The sequence below is a fragment of the Podarcis bocagei genome, assembly GCF_964188305.1.
Source record: "Podarcis bocagei genome assembly, chromosome: 9".
Classification (NCBI taxonomy): Eukaryota; Metazoa; Chordata; class Lepidosauria; order Squamata; family Lacertidae; genus Podarcis; species Podarcis bocagei.
In genome coordinates, this window is record NC_138134.1 from 48,708,302 (window position 1) to 48,731,036 (window position 22,735).

A 22,735-nucleotide genomic window follows, 5' to 3' on the forward strand; every position below is an offset into this window, starting at 1 on the left:
GGTGCCATTTCTTCTTTGGAGGTAGCTGAGATGGCTCTGGGCCAAACCCAAGTCCTCATGAACCTTATGACAGGCCAGATCTGAGCATCTTAACACCTGATCTCAGAGAGGAGTCTTGCCCTCTTTCAGAATTATGACGCTGGAGAGAAGCTCCATGAGGGGAGCATCCACTATGGGAATCTTGGATCCTCCAAGGAGTCCATTGAAATTTAGGGCTGTCCACCCCCTGCCCATCTAGTAAACATTGCAGCATTGGGGTTCACTGTCCTTTTAATCTGCCTCATAAACTCCCCAACCCAAAGGGAAGTGGGATGTGTGTGGCAGAAATAGGCAAATGAAAAAGTTTGGCAAAACTTGGCTAATGCCCTAACCACTGAAGTTCAGCAGGACAGAAACTGCAGGAGGCCCTCTCCAACACAGGATGGCAGTTAAAAGCAATTTCCACAGCCCTATTACAGTATGGAAAGGCCAACCCATTTGACGATACCCTCCACTGTAGGAAAATTAAATTTTCCTGCTTCAATGCAGAAAATTAGCAAGAGCATCTCCTTGCACTTCCAACAAATCCTTATGCAAAGTATGATGAACATTTAGGTTTAAAGCTCTACTTTGATGGCTTTCATAAAGGACATAGTAATGGTTGGAGACCACTGTCACATTGTGTTCTGTGTTCTTCCTCCACTCAAGTCATGAGGTCCTTCTCCAGGGTGCTTGAAGGGTGGCAATAAATCAAGAGTTGGAAGGGGCCCTGAGGATCATCCTGTCCAATATGTAGCTGCCCCATGAATCGAACCTGCAATCTTGGCATTATCAGCACCATGCTCTAACCAACTGAGCTATCGAGTGAGAGGGCTTTTTCAGTTGTGTCCCATCCTCCCCACTCCACCCCCAAGTGTATGGAATACTTTCTCCGGTGAGGACTGCTTCGCACAGACACACGGACATCTTTTTGTCACCAGGTTAAGACTTCCCTTTTCTTCGCAAGCATTTGGTGGCATGTGACCCGGCTTTGTTGGTGTTGCATTTTGGAGTTTTTCAGTTGGTTTCTGTGGAGGCAGCTGGGGTTATATGATTTGTGTGTTGCATTGATGGTCATTTTTAATTCTGTATGCTTTGAAAATTGCTAAATGTATAGTGTTGGGCAGCCATTTTAAATGAACAGGATTTGTCTGTTTCAGCAACAGCGCCAAGTTACTGACAAGATGCTTATTGACGGTGTTCACATATAAAGCCTCCTATGTAGGACGAAACAAGGTGAAGCAGCACCTTCCTCAGTACAAGCCCATTCATATCCTAAGATCTTCTTGGCACCCCAATTCTAGGAGATGTCCATTATGTGGTGATGAGGGAAAAGGCCATATCCTTTTGCCCAGCACAAAAATGCACTCTGCTTCTGCAGGAGGGAGTGTTCTGTCCTCCTTCTAGCAGCTGATAGAAATTTTTCTTTCTTTCAGGATTGCAGCTTTTGAGAGCTTATTTGCAAGGCTGTCTTTTGTGATCCAGTAACAAAAAAGGCAAGAAAATACTACTCCCTCTCCATCAGTAAGATTCCCACCCATTCACTTGCTCATATGTACTTGCTGTGCTACTTCTGAACTACAAACATTCAAAGGCATTTTTAAAGACTCCACAGAGTATTTGACTGACTGCAAATAAAGAACATATTAAATCATGAAACTGCATTTTCAAACAATCATAAAAAAACTTTCATCTCCAAACTTATACTACTAAAGTGAGATAAGTAAATAGCCATTTCTTGGGGAACTGCTTTGTTTAAAGGACAGGTGTACTGTTTGGTTTTGTGATGTTATCAGGAAACAGACCATGATGAGTATTACTTTCCAAGAAGAGGGAGGGGGTGAACTGTGTAGAACTTGCACATAATTTGCTGCATGAATGTTCAGAAATGTTGTTTTTCCAGCCTACCCTTTCTAATGGTGGTGCTTGTACTACCTGCAGCAGTTTATTATTTCTTTCACAGAGGCAGCCTAATCCCTGGGGGGACAGGTTTGCAAACTAGAGCAATTATTTAATCAATTATTTTTTTAAAGAGCCTTTTTCCAGTTCAGATTAGTGAATCAACTACCTAGACAAAGACTACTTCAATGTCTTGGAAGGTGAATACCTTTTAATGTTCTCAGGTTGTTTAAATTAAATTTGATCTCTTTTCTAGGCTGGGTTTTTTTAGCCCTTCTTAATAGTTGATTGCTTCTTGCATATTTCTATTTTCCCCCACTAGTTTTATTCTATTTTGAAATTATATAAACCAATCTGGGAATCTGATCAAAGGATGAGGTATAAAACATTTAACAATGAAATCGGCCAGCAACAAAGTATTGCAGTTTGAATGCAGGGAACACAGTATTTCCTCAGCTAATATCTGATGCAAGAAAACTATGTTTGAATCCATCCCAAGAGACTTGATTCCTTGGCAATGAGCTCCACAGTCCCCAAATTAAAACCTTAAAAATAAAACTTGTGTATTCCCATCAACTATTTGGGTAAAATGATTGACCTTTTGCTACCCAACAAGCAACAGCTTTTTATGACTCGAGGATTCAAATAGTAGAGACAAGCAACCTAAAACAACCATGCAATTCATGTGGTAAATGTCCTCTGTACCCCTACTCATTTAAACATCTCTATGCATCAAGGCAGCATTTGCTAAGCACTTTGATTATTAAAAAAATATATTTTTCATGAAATAGCCTAACAAATTGTCTATTTTTTCCATAAACTTAAATCTGCATAATGTAATTGAGTTTTCTTGCCACAAACACTAGAATTTTGGAACATAGTGCATGAACAGCCGTATCAACAGGTGATATAGGTGGTCTGCACAAACAGATCCATGAAGATCCATTCAGCGCTTTATCCTTGTATAACAAACCCTTGTTTATTCCAGGCAGGATAAGGATCAGCAAGAGCCTAGTCTGCTGCTATATGTACAGAGTTGGTGGACAGAAGTTGTGCAAACCAGTTTTAGAGAACAAAAGCACAACACACCTCCTTCTTTACAATCAAAATCAGTTAATCAACTGGAAATAAAAGTCAAATGTTAATAGCCAAGAACAACTTGCAGGAAAAATATTCAGGTGAAGTTTATCAGCTATACAATACCAAGTACCATAATCTTGGAATAAAACCCATATATTTTTGCCAGTGCCTATAGTGTGTTCCATTATGCAAAAGCAACACTCCAAATTCTCCTATATTTGCAACATTGTTTACCTCATCACCACCAGTACCTGTTAAAATCATGTGAATTAAGAAGGTAAATTAAGACTTTTTCATAACTTAAATTTTGGCCGGAAAAGAAAAGCCCCTGGTCATGCTTAGTTCCACTCACTGCTGCAACAAGCTCTAGACATGCCAGTTTAACTAATAGCAACACAACAAAATTAGTACACAAGTTTAAAGAACAAGATTGCTTAAGAACCACACACTACACGAAGGTGACTTTTTTGTATTTTTATAAAATCTGCAAAGATACCACAAATTATGCATACTAAAAGCTAGATATGCACACATTTCATTCAAATAAATGAAAGTAAATATATTTCTTTTATATACAGTTTAATCCAAATTTACAATTGCATCATTTTCATGGAGGAGGTGGCATAGATAGAGCACAGGTTTGAGATGTATAACTTCAGCACACTGAAAAGATGCTATATAAAATGTGTATCATCAATTCCTAGTTCCTTTGCAAAACAAAGTAGTTCTAAAAGGCTAGTTTGTGTGTAGAAATTAATTACTGGGAAATCCTCTTATATTCATATACAAATATGCACATATTCATAATTGTTCTATTCAGATTCACAAGGCAATAATGCAGAAAATTGCAATGGATTTCAACCATATCTACCAAAGAAGTCCAATAAAACTAAAATGTTGGATCACTTAGGATATCTCCCAGTAATAAGGCATCAAACAGTGTTAGGCTTTATTTGTAGAAAGTTACCTGAAGACAGCTATCTCACTGTTTTGCTGTATGTAATGAAAATGCACCTATTCCTACCACTCCTTCCACTTCAGGGGAGGAGGTTTTCCGTTTCCTTATTCTAAGCATTTTAATTTACAATAACTGAAATGAACAGGTAATTACAGGTTAAGTATCCCCTTAACTTCTACCTCCCAATACAAATAACTACTATTTGAATTAATCATTTACATTTAAGAAAAGTGATGACTTGGACAATTTAAGTTCAGTTGGTCGTAGCAGAGTATGAAATCTGCACTTTATTTAAACCCATTTTGACAACATTTTTTAGTATGTACTATATTTGTACTTTAAATAAAAACAGTGTCAAATAACAAAATATAATTGTTTAAAAATAACCTCTCCTTGAAGTGCAAGTCACTTAGTAGAGCAATTAAACAGAAAACACAAGCATCTCTTCTAACTGAAGGGTGATTAGTGAGCCACATGTTACTTTTATCCTTCTGCTTAAACTTAAAGATGTAATGTTTACTAAGCCATACCCCTTCCCCTCTGCAACCTACTTTTGCCTAAGTACAAGTATGAACCAGCATAAAATAAAACACCTTAAACCAAAGAGATTGATGCCTAACTCAAAATTTCATGCTCAACGCAAAAGAGATCCTGAAATAAAGTAACTAAAAAGCAAAACAAAATCCAGCACCCAAGAACGTGCACATTCCTATATAGCATGGAGTGTGCATGTACTGTAAAAAAAAAATGTTGATAGTAATATATGCATTTATCAACTTATGTCATTTCTCCATTAAAAATGTCTTCTTTTGGCTTCTATAAGTAGAAATAATGATGGAAAACTTGAATGAAAAAAACTTTGTAAGTTACATGAGTATACCATAACTTCTTTAAGAAGTATGAGCTGAACCATAAGGCATCCCAAAGTATTTTTGCATATAATATTGGAATGCAGATCCTGTAAACAATAGGTCAGGGACAGCAACACGGAGACCAATATATTTTCCCTAGGATCTCTTTGATTATTCGCCAAACCCAGTACAACTGATCAAGGGCAAGTACTTGGAACTTAATTTTGTGAGAAACCAATGCGATCCTTCGTTTTCCTATACATTTGTTTTTAATCAAGCTTTAAAATAGCTCTCCCTGAAGATCCTTGAGCTAAAATACTGGCATTAGGAGTTGATCTCAAGGTTCAAGCTTAATGAAAGTCTACTGCTCAGGTATATCACTTCTTGATTTTGTGGCAGTACTGTTCTGGTGTATGCTGTTACTCAACTCCTGTACAGTATTTGTAGTGGGAAAGTTTATTGGGACCCACGCCTGAGGGGCAGCTGTAGAATTACCAGCAAGGATCTTGGAAGAATTGGATTGATGTCTATGACGATCACTTTCCTCACCAGTTGGATGTCTTTTTCTCCCAGATTCTTCACTAATGGGAGGCTGAAAGAAAGCATGGAAATATTATTATACCCTTGCGGTTATCAGAACTTATTATGATCTAGTTTTGAACCTCAAAGCCTGAGCATTTAATGGTTACTCCAAATGGCTGAAGTGCAGTGACATCATGCCAAAATATGAGAAATTGTTTCTTGAATAAATAAAGGGAATGTGGCCTGCAAGAAAGGTATCAAATACAACCCAGCAATAACATTTTCTCTTTTAAGACCTGCTTTGCTCTAGTTGTCACTGTCAGGTATCCAAGATTATCTCTACAGATGACATGTACAAAGTTTCATAATGCAGAAAGCAGAATAGAAAATGTGCAGCATAACTACAAACCGGTTTGGCATTTCAGACAATATTACATTTCAGAATGTCTTAAACTTACCCTCCAATCATAACAGACATTTGTTGACTTTACATTAAATTTGGGGGTTGTGTCTCTTAAATCAGTCAGTAATGTTAATACACTAAATTAATTTGCTTGAGATAGATTGAACACTTACATCTACTCTGAAGTCTTCCAATCTTTTAAAGTTACAGAGGTATTCTTGAAGCTTTGGATCAATAGGTGGAGTTTTAGACTGTGAATACTTTAGATAAGCCCAAAATTTTTCTAGTCCATAGAGTTGACCTAATGAGAGAGCATGTTGGAGATATCTTAAAACTAATTAAGCATGAAGTCAAGCAATATTACACAAGACCATTATGAACAAGGTCTTACCAGATTCATAGTCTCTCTTTGTTTCTTCTTGGAAATCTTTGAAGATCTCCTGCCTGAACTTTTTTTCCAGCCCATAGCTGTAAAACCGGAACAAACACTCCAGACCATATCTGTAGAACAGTGAATAAAGAATAAGAGCACAAAAATCTCTTGAAGATATTTATTGTTCTCCTTATAGCAAAAACAACAACAAAACATCACTTTAAGGATGGGAATCTGGAAAGCTTATCCAGCTATTCCAATTTTCATAAGCTAGTTCTCTCTCACACCCACACACCCCACACCCCTACTCCTCAGTACAGGCAGCTACCTTGTTTTTTGCTGAGTATGCCATACCCTGAAAACAGAACAGCATATTTTCATTATGACTTTTACAGAAGGAATTTAGATATGATGAAGTGGAGGTGGGGATTCTAGATGATTAACGACTGTCTTACACTAGTTAACTGTAGCTACATAGTGGAGAAACATACCTGGACTTAATTTTGGACAGTGCCCAGGCCCTGGTGTGAGCTATTTTCATGTTGATCAGCACAACAGTGGTGAGTATATTGCTATCAAATATAACCAGACTTGTAAATAATCCCACAAAGATTTCTAATCTTATGTTATTTAAAACAAAAAATGGAGACAGTGGAAGCACCTGCCTGTTGGGTTTTTCTGTCATTTGCTTTGAATCAAAACTCTGGCAAAAATTTAGACATTGAAAGAAGAATCTTTCTATTTATTTAGTGCACAAAAAAGCTGCTATCCAATGAGGAAGACTGGACAGCCAAGGATTCCTAGCAAACAGTCTCTTAAATTATCCATCTGATAACTTTTTACAGTCTGTTGTAAGCTCCATATTCAAGAGTAAACACTGCAAGATGGAAAGAAATCTTAGTTTTCTATTCTGCAGCTGGAACCACTTTATTTTGCTATACTAATGCTTCAGAAGCACCAAAGCAATGCCATTAATATTGCCACACAAGTTGGCACTCGGTTCCTGTACCGTATATGACTTTACAGGTCAAACAAAGCACTACCTGTAGTGTTCTTTTGCATCATCTAGAGCAAGTTGCTTGAATTCTTCATACATTTTCTTGTTAAAGTGGTCTCTGAGGAAAAAGGACCAGAAACGAAATAGTGTGTTCATTTCTTGAGACTGGCCGATTCCCAACCGTTTCCTTTCTGGAGACAAAAATAATAATAAGGTAGCAAAGATGAAAGATAATCTATTTAGCATTCTAATTCTACTTTCTTCAGAACAGATGCTTTGTATGAATCTATGCCACAAAAGAGTAGCAACCAAAAAAAAAAAATACACCTTACACTACAGCTTGGAAAAAAGTTAACGTTAAAGTCGCTTATGGCATTCATGCATTTATTTCTGTCTCTGCCATGCTCTAGTGAGGTCAGGGCATCAAAACACAAACCTGATTTTTCTATAAAGATAACTTAGAGGCAATTTTTGGCCATGCTTCCTTTCCTGTGCAGACAGCCCTGAAAAACTGCCATAAGGGCAAAAGGATGCAGAGGGATAATCAAAACTGCCTCCCCTTTTACTTCAGCAGGAGCACCCATTTGCAATTCAAGTCCCTCCAAAAATATGTAGTTATATAACATTGTTGATATCCTACAAGCTATAAGAACAAAGACAAAGCAAGAACATAAATGGTTATGGTACTTAGAACTAAAGACAAAAAGCTATTTCCCATTACAGTTGCAGGAAAAAAAATTGTATTTTTTACCATTAAGGCATCTACGGCGATATTTGTGGTACACTTGCTGTGTGAAACCATTTTCTTTTAGAAGTTCATGAGAAGGATGCTGAAATTTAGGAAGCGAATTTGGAGTACAGCCGTAACTTCCAGATAGTGGAGCACCTTCCAATGGCGATGCATTTGAACTACTATAGAAAATAAAAGACAAGCTGCTTAAATTCTTCAGAACATTTTTGAATATAGGTAACTGTGCATTCTCTTTTAATGAATAATGTAGAACCAACTTTCCAACCCTGTCACCAATAGGCGATCCTCAAAGTTAGGTGGCAAGACTACATTTAAATGTATAGCAGGAAGCATGGTTAAATAAAAATATTTCTCTGATCATGCTACCTTTTTGCATAAAGGAGATTTTGGGCAGACGGAAACATAAAATATGCCATCTGTTGCCTGCATTTTGAAGTGGGAGATTCTTAAGGTGTATACCACAAACTTTCCCCAAATTTTTTGAATCTGCTCTGATTTCACAAGGTTCAGGCTGGAATATAATGCATGTACAATAAAAATTATTTATGTTTAGCAAACCCACCCAATAGATTTGGATCTACATATACTTTTGAGCAAGCCCTTTCTAGTGTGATGTCCTACCATACCTAATTCTTTATTCAGCTCTGCTTTTTCTAACAATTTGTTAGAACTCTGTATGATTGCAAAGGCCCTTCAGTTCTGGCACAACGGATATGGAATTTCCACAGAACACTCCTCTAGCTACCACTACAGAAAACAAGTCTAAATGACATAGTATTATCTACTATACATCCAAGGAAGGCTTCATAACTGCATTCAGGTATTACCTACTGCTTAGTCCTATGCCTGGAACTTCATGACTGTTCCCTGCTGTGACTATGACAATGGTTGCATTTGGATAATTAAAAAATGAATCAGCCTCCTGCATCTTCATGTAACTCCTACCTTCATGAGCAGGAAAACAATCCAGAAAGCTGGTTTAAACCAGGGGTTTATATCCTAGCTTCCCAGCTACTTGGATTGCCTCCCCGTGCACTTAAAAAGAAGTAAAGCAGCTGCATGTGAATACAGGTAGTTTGTTTTTATCCCAAATGATTGTCCAAATGTAGCCATTCTATTGAGACAATGCCTACACTTAACTAAATAAAAATGTTTTCACAAATATTGATGCCAGATGCAATGCAAATGTAAGCTAACAATGTGGCAAGTGCCTGTAAACTGTGTACTACCATTCATAAGCACAAGTTGTTTTGTGTAATATGAATTTGTGTTCTGGAATAGACTTCCATTCCATTTATATACATAGAATCCATTCCTATGAAACTCCTGACAGTACAGTGGTGCCTCGCAAGACGAAATTAATTCGTTCCGCAAGTTTTTTCTTCTTGCGAGTTTTTCGTCTTGCGAAGCACGGTTTCCCATAGGAATGCATTGAAAATAAATTAATGCGTTCCTATGGAAACCGCTTGCCAGGCTGGCGGTGGGGAGAAGGGCTTTTCTCCCCACCGCAAGCCTTCAGGACAGGTACGGGAACAGAGGGGAAGGGGCGCAGCGCTTCTCCTCTGTTCCCGGGGCTTGCAGTGGGAGGAGGGTTTTTCCTCCCCACCGCCAACATTGAGAACAGCATTCTGAATGTTGGCGGTGGGAAGGAAAACCCTCCTCCCACCGCAAGTCTTCAGGACAGCCATCCGAAGGCTGGCATGGGGAGAAGGGCTTTCCGCCCCACCGCCAGCCTTCGGAGCAGCCTTCCGAAGGCTGGCACGGGGAGAAGGGCTTTTCTCCCCACCGCCAGCCTTCGGAGGAGCCTTCCGAAGGCTGGCGCGAGGAGAAGGGCTTTCCGCCCCACCGCCAGCCTTCGGAGGAGCCTTCCGAAGGCTGGCGCGGGGAGAAGGGCTTTCCGCCCCACCGCCAGCCTTCGGAGGAGCCTTCCGAAGGCTGGCGCGGGGAGAAGGGCTTTCCGCCCCACCGCCAGCCTTCGGAGGAGCCTTCCGAAGGCTGGCGCGGGGAGAAGGGCTTTCCGCCCCACCGCCAGCCTTCGGAGGAGGTCCGAGGACAGTGGGGAAGAAGCGCTGCGCTTCCCCGCTGTCCCGGAGATTTCCCTATGGGCTTTCGTCTTGCGAAGGAAGCCCATAGGGAAATTCGTTTTGCGAAGCGCCTCCAAAACGGAAAACCCTTTCGTCTAGCGGGTTTTCCGTCTTGCGAGGCGTTCGTCTTGCGGGGCACCACTGTATATGCTTGCAGGTTATGTTCATCAACAGGCAACACCTGAACATATCTTGTAGTTAGGGGCTGTGTGTGTTTGTTTTGAAGGGTAACCACCATTTATAAATAACAATTTCCCCAACCTAATAGGTGTGAGCACTTGCTCTTTCCCTCTACAGTTGCTGCTCATGTGTGTAAACCTTGCAGCTTTTAAGAGTATTTCATTCCTCTCATTATTCTCTTCCTCTTACTTGCTTTGTTATATTGTGTAATTAAGCAATTTTCCAATGATCCTATGAACACAGAAGATTAAACTAAGTTATAATCTTAAAAAATATTGCTACCTTATAGAAGATGTTCTTGGCCTGTGATCCTTGGAATCCATTACCCAGCCAACATGACATTCTAATGGAGGGTTTGTACTATGCCGTGTTTTTCTTTTCCTTCGAGTCTATAATAAAATATAACATTATAATTTCCTGATGTGACTGGTGCCACTTTTCTGAAGAATCACAGCCTAATTAAAGTCAAGTTTCATAAAGTTTCACATTGTATATCATATGCATTGTGAGGTCATAAAGTTGAGCTTGACTACCCAACTGCCTAGCTTTAAACAATAAGTTAACAGTGTGAATATTTCACAATGGATTTAACAGTTTTGGTCAAATCCAAAATTATTATTTCCTATACTACAATATTTGAGCAGCAGGAATTTTGAAAGTGTTACAAAGCCTGTGCTCCTCTGGCAACAAGAAACAACAGTAAGTATCATGATCTGAAAGTTTATGTAGAAAGAATTTAGCTACCTTAACATCAATGGATCTTGCTTCTTTAACCACAGGATAGAACCTTGGTGTTTTGTTAGGATCTTGTAGCCTTGGTGTACGAGGTGTTTTGGGTGTTCTGGTAGGGTGGACTCTAGGAGATTCAGGGACAGCTGTTGGCAGTGAGCGAGCCATTGTTGTTGGAGGTATTTCTTGGATGCCAAACAATTTACAAGCCAGCTCTTCAGTTATGTCTAAACAGAAAGACCAGCAGATGAACAGATGAACACTGGGCACCTTGCTTTCTGTTGCTCTTCGAGACCTTTTACCTGGGCTCTGTGTTTATCTGTTTCTTTAAATTTAATGTTATCTTCTTTTATTAATTTATTAGTATAACAATATTAAATTAAGAGTCCCCCCTTTTTATTTGTAAGAAAAATTCATTGCATATACTCTCAGTATGTATAAAGTAAGCCCCTTGTAACCAAGCTGTACAGGAACCACTAAGCACCTGGAACTCCATGTGAATAGTGAAGGACTCATGGAGTTCTCAATCAGGTTGCACCATATCAACTACCATCTTGAGAACTTACAATTTTGCAACATTATGAATATATACCTTGTTGAGATCTTGGAGGACCCGGAGGAACTTCCTGATTTGGATCAATTGCATGCTCAGGCGTAAGATTGTCAAATTCTTCTTTACTGATAAGATTTAACTTCTTAAAGTTTTCAACTTCTTGCTGAAGTGGGGATAAAAGCTTCTGTAACAATGTATCATAAATTATAGGATAATAGCTGAAACAAGCCATATCAACATGAACTATTTGTTAAATAATCACATATTATTTACTAATATTTTAGTAATTATTCCAACTGGCAAGCAGGGTGCAATAAAACTGTGTCATGCTCATGAAGACCGTAAAACACTAAAATGGAAGAAAACCAGTCCTTCCAGGTTCATATCCCATGTCTGAAATAGGTGATCACCCTTATCAAACAAGTTGCCAAACAGAAAAATTTTGATAGCAAGAATGATTAAGAATGCTGCTCAGCCAACTGTCCCATCTTTTTAATATGCAGGAAAAAAGCAAATTGTACCCTAATCTCTCACATCTCCAGTTGTGTATAGCATTATATGCCAACGGTAGGCATGGGCACAGCTAAGGGGAGCAGCTGCCCCCCCAGCAAGTAAATCAATAAAAATAATGGTAACATGAAGCTTGTCCCCCCCAACATAAATCCTGCCTACACCAACGATGGTGGGCATTATCTTTGTATAAACAAAACCTGCTATGTTCCACACACTGAGTAATATCGCAAGCCCACAGTAATTTCACTTAAAAATCTATGAACAAAATGCCTTGATCTCAAGATTCTGTGCCTAAAGCAGGAAAAGACCTGCTTTAAACACTGAACCTGAAAAAGATAGTAACAGAAAACCTAGACAGACCAGACAAATTACTTCTAAACCATTAGTTTCTCAATTTAAATGTATCTTGTTATTCTGCAAATATGTCACTTGTTTTTTAAAATTGCTCTAGCTCAAAAACTGACAATGAGTTCATTCATTTAAAGTCTAAATTCCAGTATTACCAACACAAGTACAAAAAGACCAAAACTTTATTAGCATATGGATTTCTACTTAATTTACCACTGCTGATAATCTGAGCCCATGACATATGTATTTGATTCAATAAACATTGAATACCTATTTATTAACCATTCATTAACATAATTACCTTCAAAGCAATGCAGTCATTTTCACTCTGTTCTGTCCACAAATCTTGTTCATAGTAGTATAAGCCATCATTAATAACTTTGGCAAGTTCTGATGTAATTTTTGCTCGTGAGACATGGTTGCCAGTGCGATCTCCTCCAGGATGTTTTCTCATATATGGTGGCGTTTGTGTTACAATCAAAATCTTATTTAAATCCTGATCATCAATTTCATAATCTGAATCACTATCTGACCACTCAGTGAATGTATTTTTTCGGCCTTCTATTTGTTCCATCTCTTCATCAAACAAAAAATCAAGTTCTTCCTGTTCTTGTTCCTCTAAAGGCAGTGGCTGCTGCTGTCCTGACATCTCCTCAATTGCAGGCACAGATTCCTGGAAAAGGCAAAAGTGTTTCACACTTTCAGTGAATCAAAGCTAATTTATCACTTTTTGAAATAATATTGGGAAAGTATCTAACTGGAAATAAAATGAACAGAGGAATTAACTGCAGGGATAGCAGTTTCAGCATCCCAAGTCATACAGAATGGAACAGAAGGATTAACAAATTATCATTTACACTTCTTAAAACCACACCTTTTTTCTTAGGCTTACAACTCAATTCAAAAAATAGTTCTATAGTGTAACAGAGTTCTAACACTGGCCACAATTCAACAGAGAGCCAAACATGCTTAAGCCTCCTGATTTCAATACGCTGATTGTGGCTGGCATGCTTTACATATTTTTCTTCTCTTTTCCCAAAACAAATTCAGTAGCATGTCACCTGTGGCTGCTTTCCACAGATGTGGGGTATAATGTAAGCACATGTACAGTGGTACCTCGGGTTAAGAACTTAATTCGTTCCGGAGGTCTGTTCTTAACCTGAAACTGTTCTTAACCTGAAGTACCACTTTAGCTAATGGGGCCTCCTGCTGCCGCCGTGCCGCCAGAGAATGATTCCTGTTCTCATCCTGAAGCAAAGTTTTTAACCTGAGGTTCTATTTCTGGGTTAGCGGAGTCTGTAACCTGAAGCATGTGTAACCTGAAGCATATGTAACCCGAGGTATCACTGTACCAATGATGGATCCATGTAGCTTTAAGCACCTCCCTCCTAAGAAAAACACAATAGCAAGGTGAAGACCAGTCTAGTGCCAGCAGAAGCAACTGTGCAGAGCTTGTCTACCCTTCCCTGTCTGAAAGTGCTGCTCTTGTTCCCATTACTTTAGCAATGTGGAAATAAGGGAAAGGACACTAGCCCCTGCTGCAGTGAGTGAACCATAGGCCACTGGAAAGTAAACCCATTTCAATTCAAGTAAAAGAATCAGCAAAAGAATATCAACATGGGCACAGATGGATACAAGTCCCTATATACAACTCAGCATGTAATTGTGGCATTGTGAAGCTGATCTCCCTCCTCTACCTTTTCCCCCTTCCATATGCATCTTGCCTATTCACATTTAAGCTCAAGGACAAAGCTTATGTCTATTTTTTTTAAAAGAAAATACTGTGAGGCACTTTGGAAAACAGTATGTAAAGGTGAATAAAATGAATAATTAACAGACAGAGACAATTTGTGCTTGAGACCAAAATCACTAAAAGAATACAGTATATTTGCTAAAGTTATGATGGCCTGAAGGCTGTACTTCGACATGTGTCTAGGTCAGGCATCCCCAACCTGTGGCCCTCCAGATGTTTTGGCCTACAACTCCCATGATCCCTAGCTAACAGGACCAGCGGTCAGGGATGATGGAAATTGTAGGCCAAAACATCTGGAGGGTCGAAGATTGGGGATGCCTGGTCTAGGGTCATGGTACATTACATCCCATGTCTAAATCCACATTTTCCGGAAGGAATTTAAGCCAAGGTACCACTGTAATCTCATTTTATCACCAATTCTAAATTCATTTGAATGTGCCTTATTTATCTAGCATTCCAGGTACAGAACTATCCTGAAATACTTTTTACAGTATCTGGAAGACACGTAACTTAGAACATCTTACAATACCTTTGGCTTTGCTGGGGATGGACGATGTCTTTTTTTAACTTCTATCCAAGGTTCAGAGTCCAGATCTGGCAAGCTTGTAGATAATCCTTTAGACATTGTTTGAAGGTTACTTGTTTCAGTGCTTTTCTTAGTAGTTAGACTTCCCATTCTTGGAGAACTTGGTGCAGATTCTAAGATTGAAAATTATTTCTGTATTTAGAACAGATCAGGCTAGTTTACTGTTGTTTGACTTACTATTTTTCTTTCATGAAGTTGACCTACTTTTCCATTCATGTCCTTATTGATATGTGTTTTAAGACAAATAAGTCTACAGAATATTTTAAAATGTAAGGTGTAGAACTGGAGCCTTGAATCATTCCCTGATCTACTGTCATGTTCCCCTCCTGTTTAGCTGCTAGGACAGTAATAAGAAAAATGAAAGCGTTGATTCCTCCTCTGACTCAGATATCAAGGCCAACAAAACTTATATCACTGACCAGAGAGGAAATCATTCTCAGTTTGGGGAGATAACTACAACTATTAATTGAACTACATGGCAAGAGAAGGTCTACTAGGTGGCAGGCAACTTGAAAAACAGGTAGAAAGAGTGGAAACAAAAAGCAGCAACAAACAAGTGTATTGGTAGGTATCCGGGGAGACAAAGCAGTCCAGGCCCTGGGATAGCAGCTGGTGCTGGAAAGGAAATCTCATGAAGGATCTATTCTAGTGCAGTTATTGCCACCTTAGCCAATCTACCTGCATATTCAAGTGTCATCAAAAGGAAGGCAACTGCTATAGAAGTCAGGCTGTTCATTGTCCAAGATAGGAAATATGTTTTCCCCTAAAGAACCCTCAACTTGGTGCTTCCTTGGATTAAGATCAAACTTCAAGCAGTACAGTGGGACAGTAGAATGGGGGTGGCCTACTGCACAAGAAAGGGAGTTCTGTGCATGTCCTCAGCCTACAGAAGTTCACATGTTTTTCAGAGTTAGGCGGATAAAGAAATAAAAATACCTTACCAGTATGTGAACCAAAAACTTTGCCTGGTATAAATTCTGGACAGTTAATAAGCTGAGAAAAGTCTGTTTGTGGAGGTCTGCGTGGAGAGGGTCCTGGAATTGGCCATTTCTCTGGTTCTACTCTTTTCCTCATCTTCTGATCCACTATTTCTACTTCTGTACTGTCCTTTAAAGCCTAGATGACACAAATACATAAATACAAATAAACTGTAATGTTGTATAACACTTTTTTGTTTCAAATGGCTGTTTCATATATATTATACCTTTTCTACAGAGAAAACATACTTAGCTTATCAGTAGGATTCACATTTCATCATGAAGCCAACAATGCCTTTCTGATTATCTATTTTTTCTTTGTATTAAAGGGATATCCAAGAGCAGAGATTGCTTGTTTCCTAAATCTTGCAAGAGTCTGAGAGATCATACACTTCCATTTAGAAACAGAAAGTCCACCCCAAAAGTGCTACCACATCTTGACTTATTTTTTATAGTTCCAATGGGTATGTTCTGACCTATTTCTTTCAAAATGAAATTTATAATTGTTTCAATTATTCCTGACAATGTAGGATTGATACCAAGAAGGACCAATGTACCTCTTCTTGCTGGTAAGGAGCCAATAACGTATTCTGCTTTACTAAGATGTATTACTGGTTGTTTGTGGTTTTTTAAAGGAGCATGTATTTTTCACCCTTCCGCGGAAAAGTAATTTAGAATTCCCACGTTTGTTTTCTTCAAGTTCTACATTTAACAGCTCTCAATGGCAAGTGAAATAACCAAAATATGCTGAAATTCATTTTATATTGAACAGCTTGCATATTAGACATGTATTGCTTTGGTGTTTTTTGATTTCAAATGTACTATTTTATAAAAACTGGATTTTGAAGCATTAAGTAGCTTTAGGTTAGACAAAAAAATTGAACCAAGCTTTGTTGAAGTCTCTAATTCAGGTTTCCAAAAAAGATTCCCCCCCCCAAAAAAAAATAATGATTTACATTACAGTAGGGACTAAAAACTGAAATTGGCTTACCTCTAATATTAGACTAACATTTGTAGTAAGAGCCTGCACACGATGGAAACTGGCAATCAAAGAAATAGGCAAGAATCCTTGTTGGTCCATCTTTCTCCTCAAGAAGAAGTCTCTTTCCAAGTTTTCTACACTGAAATAATACTCACTAAATAAAGAAGAATGTTTGGTTAGCCCACTATGTTCTTCTAAACTCCCATCACCCTTTATCAAAGCTGGCTTACTTATCTCTTTGTAGTAAATATTTGTTTTCTCACTTTACTAACTTTTTGAAGATATTGTCCTATACCACTGTGAATATTAAATAATAATAAAATAACTTATCAAAATAAAGTACCATTGCTTCACTTACCATGACCAGTAAAAGCAGTCATAGGAATAGTTTACGCTAGCCTGAGTGAAGACAGACTGTTAGCTCCTTCCCCAGCTTTGCTGAGTAAACTTGTTAGTTTCACTGCTGTCTGCTAAAGGCCTAAAGAGGAAAGCAAAGAGGGTTGCTTCTGTGGGGAGAAACAGGGGAAAAGGAGCGAAGAGAGAATCTCAGGAAGAAGATAGCAAAAACTGAGTGCTTTGACTGATGACTGAGAGATGCTCCAGGACAGGAGAGAATGAAGCCTGGTATGCATTGGGCCCACTGAAGCTTGGTTGCTTTTCAACCCCCAACTAGAAAGAAGTACAGTGATCTGTGCGGGAGGCAACCCACAGCACCGCGTCTACACACACGCGGGTCAGTGCTTCTGTGCATGCGCAAAGTGCAATTTAGCGCTTCTGCGCATGCATGAGTGCTGAAACCCGGAAGTAACCCGTTCCAGTACTTCCAGGTTTGGCGCAGTGCGCAACCCGAAAACATGCAACCTGAAGTGTCTGTAACCTGAGGTATGACTGCACCTTTCACAGTAGGTAGCCAATAGTACATTCACAGTTGGGATAAAAAAACAACTAACAAAACTCGATTTGCCAAAGTGAAACTATATCTTGGGAGAAAGACAATGGGCTCGTGTTACAGATAGAAAACTTGTTGCCGGAATCTCTGATCAAGGACAGCTTTTGCAGACACACATGTATTCTAAATTGTCTTGTATGGGTTACAGAGAGGGAACCCTCTCTGGTAGCTAGTTTGGAAGTTGAAAAACATACACACTTCTCCATCTACTTTAGCAAGAGCTACCAAGAGGGACTCTTCTGATAAGTCCTCAAGCTGGCTTGTGCCATCCTTTGAAAAGTATCTGCAGAGTTGAGAACTGCCTGTGAGATGAGGAGAAGGAATGTATTAGAGCAATTCCTCTGAGGAATGCTTCATTTCAGAAGCCTGTTTTGACTGTGGCAAAATCAGATAAAATGTGCAGCTTTGGAAAGTTATTATTTGCTTCATCCATCAAAGGAAGAACTTCTCCCTGCCTGGGCAATTTTGGCTTAGAGGAGCAGGGTCTATTTTGGGCTTCAGAAATGCCCTCCATTTCAGTTTGACAGTCTTCAATAATTAGATGGCTATTGGGCTTCCATGTAGGACAAATTCCCACCTGCTCCACACCTTTGTTTTTGCGATCAGGTCTGACAAACCAGCATCATTCATGTTTTCTGGTCACTTTTTGCTTCTGAGTTCACCCTAGAATGTTCTGTTATGAAACAAGAAGTAAAGGAAGCCTTATAATTTCAAAATCTGGTAGGTCTCTAGATCAAAGCAGTCTACATCAAACCCAGATTTGGCAGCATCTTAATCACAGGTTTGACAGACTTGGGTTGTTTTTCTTTCTCCATGTGAAGCATGTTCGATTTTTGTCTTTGCAGGAGTTCTCAGGAAGAGCCACAAGAGTGGAGAAAACAAGAAAGGCAGGCAGATGGAGGCAGGTTTCTTCCATAAGACAAAAATAAGAAAAAGAAAAGGCGCTGAAAAATTAACAGGTTAGAAAGAAGAGCCAGTTAAAGTGAAGAAAGGGCATAGAAGAGATTTTCCTTATCAGGAAAACCAGGATATGAACAGGAGTCTACTCAGCAGAAGCCAAACTATTAACTGTTTCCTGTCTTCAATCAGGCAGTAGAATGCTTTTTCACCCCAACTAAGAACAGCCATTGTATAGAAATACAGAACATGTGTAATATACAATTAGAGTACACACACCTACTAAGATAAGCATTATCATATGACTAGAATGTATAATTATTTGCAAGAAAACAAACTGCACAGTTGGGTACACATGCTGATCTTATCCCTGTTTTCAATACCGTGCATAAGTAAATGCCCAAGTTAAAAAAAATAGTCATTTTATTTTCTCTCTACCTTGCATCAATAATGTGTAACTTCAGTATTCAAGAATAAGACTATCAATAGCTTTCAATAGCTACACTCTGCTTCCACGGTTGGAGACCATGGAGGCAGTTTGCTTCAGAAACAGCAGGAAGGGAGAGTGCTCTTTTGCTTGGGTCCTGCTTGTGTATTTCTCACAAGCACCTGATGGGGCACTGTGAAAACAGGATGCTGGATTAGATGGGACCATTGGCTTGATCCAGAAGGCTCTTATGAGCATACAGTACAGTGGTGCCCCGCAAGACGAATGCCTCGCAAGACGAAAAACTCGCTAGACGAAAGAGTTTTCCGTTTTTTGAGTCGTTCCGCAAGACGAATTTTCCTATGGGCTTGCTTCGCAAGACGAAACGTCTTGCGAGTTCTTGCAAGTTTGTTTCCTTTTTCTTAAAGCCGCTAAGCCGTTAATAGCCGCTAAGCCACTAATAGCCGTGCTTCACAAGACGAAAAAACCGCAAGACGAAGAGACTCACGGAACGGATTAATTTCGTCTTGCGAGGCACCACTGTAGTAGCCACTATTATAGTCATGCAATGGAGTTAAGTTTATTAGTGGCCCTTCCTTCAACTACCTCAAAGTAGCATTAGCTGGGGAAACTCAGCCAGATGGGCGGTGTATAAATAAATAAATAAATAAATAAATAAATAAATAAATAAAGTTATTACTGTATTTTAAATTTATATTGTGGTTCGAGGACCCGACCACCGCGAAGTGAAATGAAGACACAAGGACACATGATGTAAGGTTGATGGGCTAGAAAAGGCCACAACTTTATTGATTACAGCAATGAAAAGGTATTGGCTTAGGCATTGGATCGAAACAAGTGGGTTTATTCACCAGTAGGTGGAGCCTGTTGATGCTCATCCAACTATAGGCTCACCCCTGCTGTCACCGAGGGTCGTGCCATGGCCTCCCGCCAAGCAGGCATCGGACGGAATACACAACCCCCAGATTCCTTTAACGGAATACCCCTAAAATTGAAGGCATAGGCGATGGCCACACCTAGCACTTCGACACACCACAACACATTATTCCAATGCCTAACCTACCCACCAATACCACAAAAGTTGTGACGATTGCTACGAGGTAGGCGAAAAAACCAAAAAGCCTAATGCCAAATGGAAAAACTCCTACCAGGACACCCGGGCAACCAGGGCGACCAACCTAAGGTCCATAGTAAGGCCAATGACCTAAGCCCTAACTAAAAGGGAGTGGAGGGTGGGTGACTCGCGACGGGGCGACGAGGAGGAATGAGGCCAGGGAGAGGCTGGCACTGCAGCAAAAGGCTGAACACGCCCCCTCCGTGGCACCTGGTTGGGTGGCCACCGGGGGGGGGGGCGTGAGCGCCAGCCAGGTGAGCTGGAGGCAGGGGGCCACGCCCCCTGCTGGGCGGTGCTCGGGCTCCCGACCACAACCACTCCCCTCTCTTTCAGGGAGGAGAGTCTTTATGTTCATAGAGTAATAGTAATTGTTATAATGGTATTATCATGGAAAGGGGAAAAAGTTTCTAACAAAATGCAATTCTTAGAATGATTAATTTATACTATCATAAAACCACCATGGGATGCATATCCTATACGATAAAACAAAAACATTAAAAGATGTGGATAAAAGAAAGGCACGAGCTTTGAAAAGATCAGGAAGATATGCATGTACTTCAGTAAGCTGGAAAGATACACAAGTAAAAAGAAACTGCCTAAAGATACTAGCATATTCTCTGCCTTAAAGCAGCATACATTTCTCTACAAAGTGACAATTTAAAGTCCATCTGGGAAGTAAAAATCCTTGGTTTATATTCACTGTGGTCACCTAGAAAATGCTCTCAAAAGTGTTTGAATGAGCTTGTAAGACACCCAAGATTCTTATCTCTGGGAAATATTGGAAAGTGTCCAAAATATGGAACACAGAAAGAAGGGGAAAATACATTTCCATAAGTGAGTTAATAATAAAGGCTCCGGAGATGCTCTCGAGAGCAAAGAGTGCATATGGTTCGAAAAGTGTCAAAATATACATATGGAGCCCCCAAGAAAATTAGCCCAAAACAGACTTATAGCTTATTGAAACCAACTACTGATTATCTGAAATAATATCCCTCAATCCCACTGAAGCCAGAAATATGCCACAACATTACATAGGTAGTATAACTTTACCAAACTACGAAAAAGGAAGAAGACATACCCTCAAGGTTCTAGTTTAAGAAAGGCCTTTTCCTCCAAAACATGGAAGGCAACAAATCAATATTGATGACAAAAATACATAATCATTTTAGCTCTGAATTCTACACAACATTCAGAACTCTGATAAGGTAGAAACTCATTTTATCTGAATTCTATTTTCAGAATGGAACCAATTATATTAATTTTCAAAATGATTCCGATAAGGTTTCTCTTAGAACATAAGGAAGTGCAGTTTATGGCAACAAATGCAAATTATGGTTGTGTTTAAAAAACAACAACAACAATGTTTTCCCCTTTATATTAATTTTCTTTCTTATAAGGTTATCCTGATTAAGAACAAATAGAACGCTTGGGGGAGGAGGGTTTCAAGGCTAGCTATTTAATTAAAACTATAATTAGCAATACTAGAAATTAAATTATGCATATTCTAACTTGTCTTAACGCTTTATTTCTATATGGCTGCAGAATCTGTAAACACAGTCCAGAAATTCTAGTACTTATTAAGAAAATAAAGACCTATTGCAACAAAAGGCTGGACAGACGCCCAATTAGAAAATTGTAAGACCTTCCAAACTATTTGGAAGGTGAAAAAAGCCTCTAACATTCTAAGAACAGTAGCACATTCCATGATAAGGCTTGGAAATTTCCAAACTAATTAAGGAGACTTTGTGAATAATTTAACCACTACTGGGATATCTGACTAAATCCTACTATTAATAGCAGAACTTGAAGATATGACCAATATTTGGTTTAACAATGTGCTGAGCATCAGAGGGGGACATCATCATGTTCTACCTTAGAGGATCTGGATTCTATACTGCAAGCTCAGAAATCTGACCACAAAGAAGAAGTGTCTGAGGGCAGTGGAAGCCAGCTGATTAATGTGACATGGAACTGTCGGGTTTCACAAGGCCCAGCAACAATAACTGGGAAAAATTGAAACTGGCAGCCTCAAGCCAGAGTCTATCTGCCAATAAACCAAATTTATTTTTAATTTTTTCATTTGCATTAACTGTAACAAAACAAGCAAGCAACAAGCCACATAAAATGCAAGAGCAACAAAAACCACCATTAAACTATGGCAAAACAGGGTGTGCAATATGCTAATTCATAAACCCTTCACTACAATCTGAAAATTCTGAACCACCCTGTGATCCTTGAATGAAGGGCAGTACAGAAATTTAATTAATAATAACAACCGCAATAATTTTCTCCAGGGATTTGGATAACCAGCCTTCCAAATGGCTTTTTACAACCCATTGAAATACAAGGGAATATTTCCATTTATAGCTATATACAATATGTTTTCTTCAATTCAAACACAATGGCAAAGCACCAATAAGTACTTTGGAAAGAAAAATTAAGAATGGCAAAATTACTTCCAAGCCAACATAATTAGAAAGTTTTCATATGTACACAGTCTTACTATACCATAACACAAGCATACCTAAGTTACAATGTCAACAAAATGCCACAGACAGAATGGAGTAAGGATGTATATACATGGATTGCATGTGGTTTATAACACCAAAAGACTCAAGACCTGTTCTTATTAAAAGTTCACAGTGAAATGTTTGTAGCATTTCCAACCTATGCCACAGGTTTATTTGAAACCACTGGCTTATTAAATGAATGTAGTCTTGTACAGGCACAAAGTTTAACATCTTGCTTCCCCAACCACCTGCACCATAAA

At 39.1% G+C, this 22,735-nt stretch overlaps 1 protein-coding gene and 1 long non-coding RNA gene across 7 annotated transcripts in view; one reads left to right on the plus strand and one right to left on the minus strand.

Moving 5' to 3' along the window:
- Positions 1-3,456: 3,456 nt before the first annotated feature.
- LARP1B (La ribonucleoprotein 1B) overlaps positions 3,457-22,735 on the minus strand; it is a 29,575-nt gene continuing 10,296 nt past the window's right edge. For 3 of the 5 annotated variants that reach the window (XM_081209272.1, XM_081209268.1, XM_081209269.1), the window contains exons 8-19: positions 16,567-16,711; positions 15,540-15,714; positions 14,542-14,711; positions 12,561-12,932; positions 11,438-11,582; positions 10,861-11,072; positions 10,399-10,505; positions 7,853-8,013; positions 7,148-7,292; positions 6,123-6,232; positions 5,905-6,032; positions 3,457-5,398 (exon numbers count right to left, since the gene is read on the minus strand). In XM_081209272.1, coding sequence (XP_081065398.1) covers positions 5,168-5,398; positions 5,905-6,032; positions 6,123-6,232; positions 7,148-7,292; positions 7,853-8,013; positions 10,399-10,505; positions 10,861-11,072; positions 11,438-11,582; positions 12,561-12,932; positions 14,542-14,711; positions 15,540-15,714; positions 16,567-16,711 — 2,101 coding nt within the window. In that variant the 3' untranslated portion in view covers positions 3,457-5,167. The remainder of the gene's footprint in view (positions 5,399-5,904; positions 6,033-6,122; positions 6,233-7,147; positions 7,293-7,852; positions 8,014-10,398; positions 10,506-10,860; positions 11,073-11,437; positions 11,583-12,560; positions 12,933-14,541; positions 14,712-15,539; positions 15,715-16,566; positions 16,712-22,735) is intronic. The other 2 variants (XM_081209270.1, XM_081209271.1) reach the window with 1 other exon arrangement.
- Positions 10,531-19,516, plus strand: LOC308595294. 2 transcript variants are annotated; one of them, XR_014011973.1, is made up of 3 exons: positions 10,531-10,815; positions 16,106-16,144; positions 17,034-19,516. It is a non-coding gene; the product is annotated as an uncharacterized lncRNA (long non-coding RNA). The 2 variants fall into 2 exon arrangements; XR_014011974.1 differs by having other exon boundaries at positions 18,352-19,515.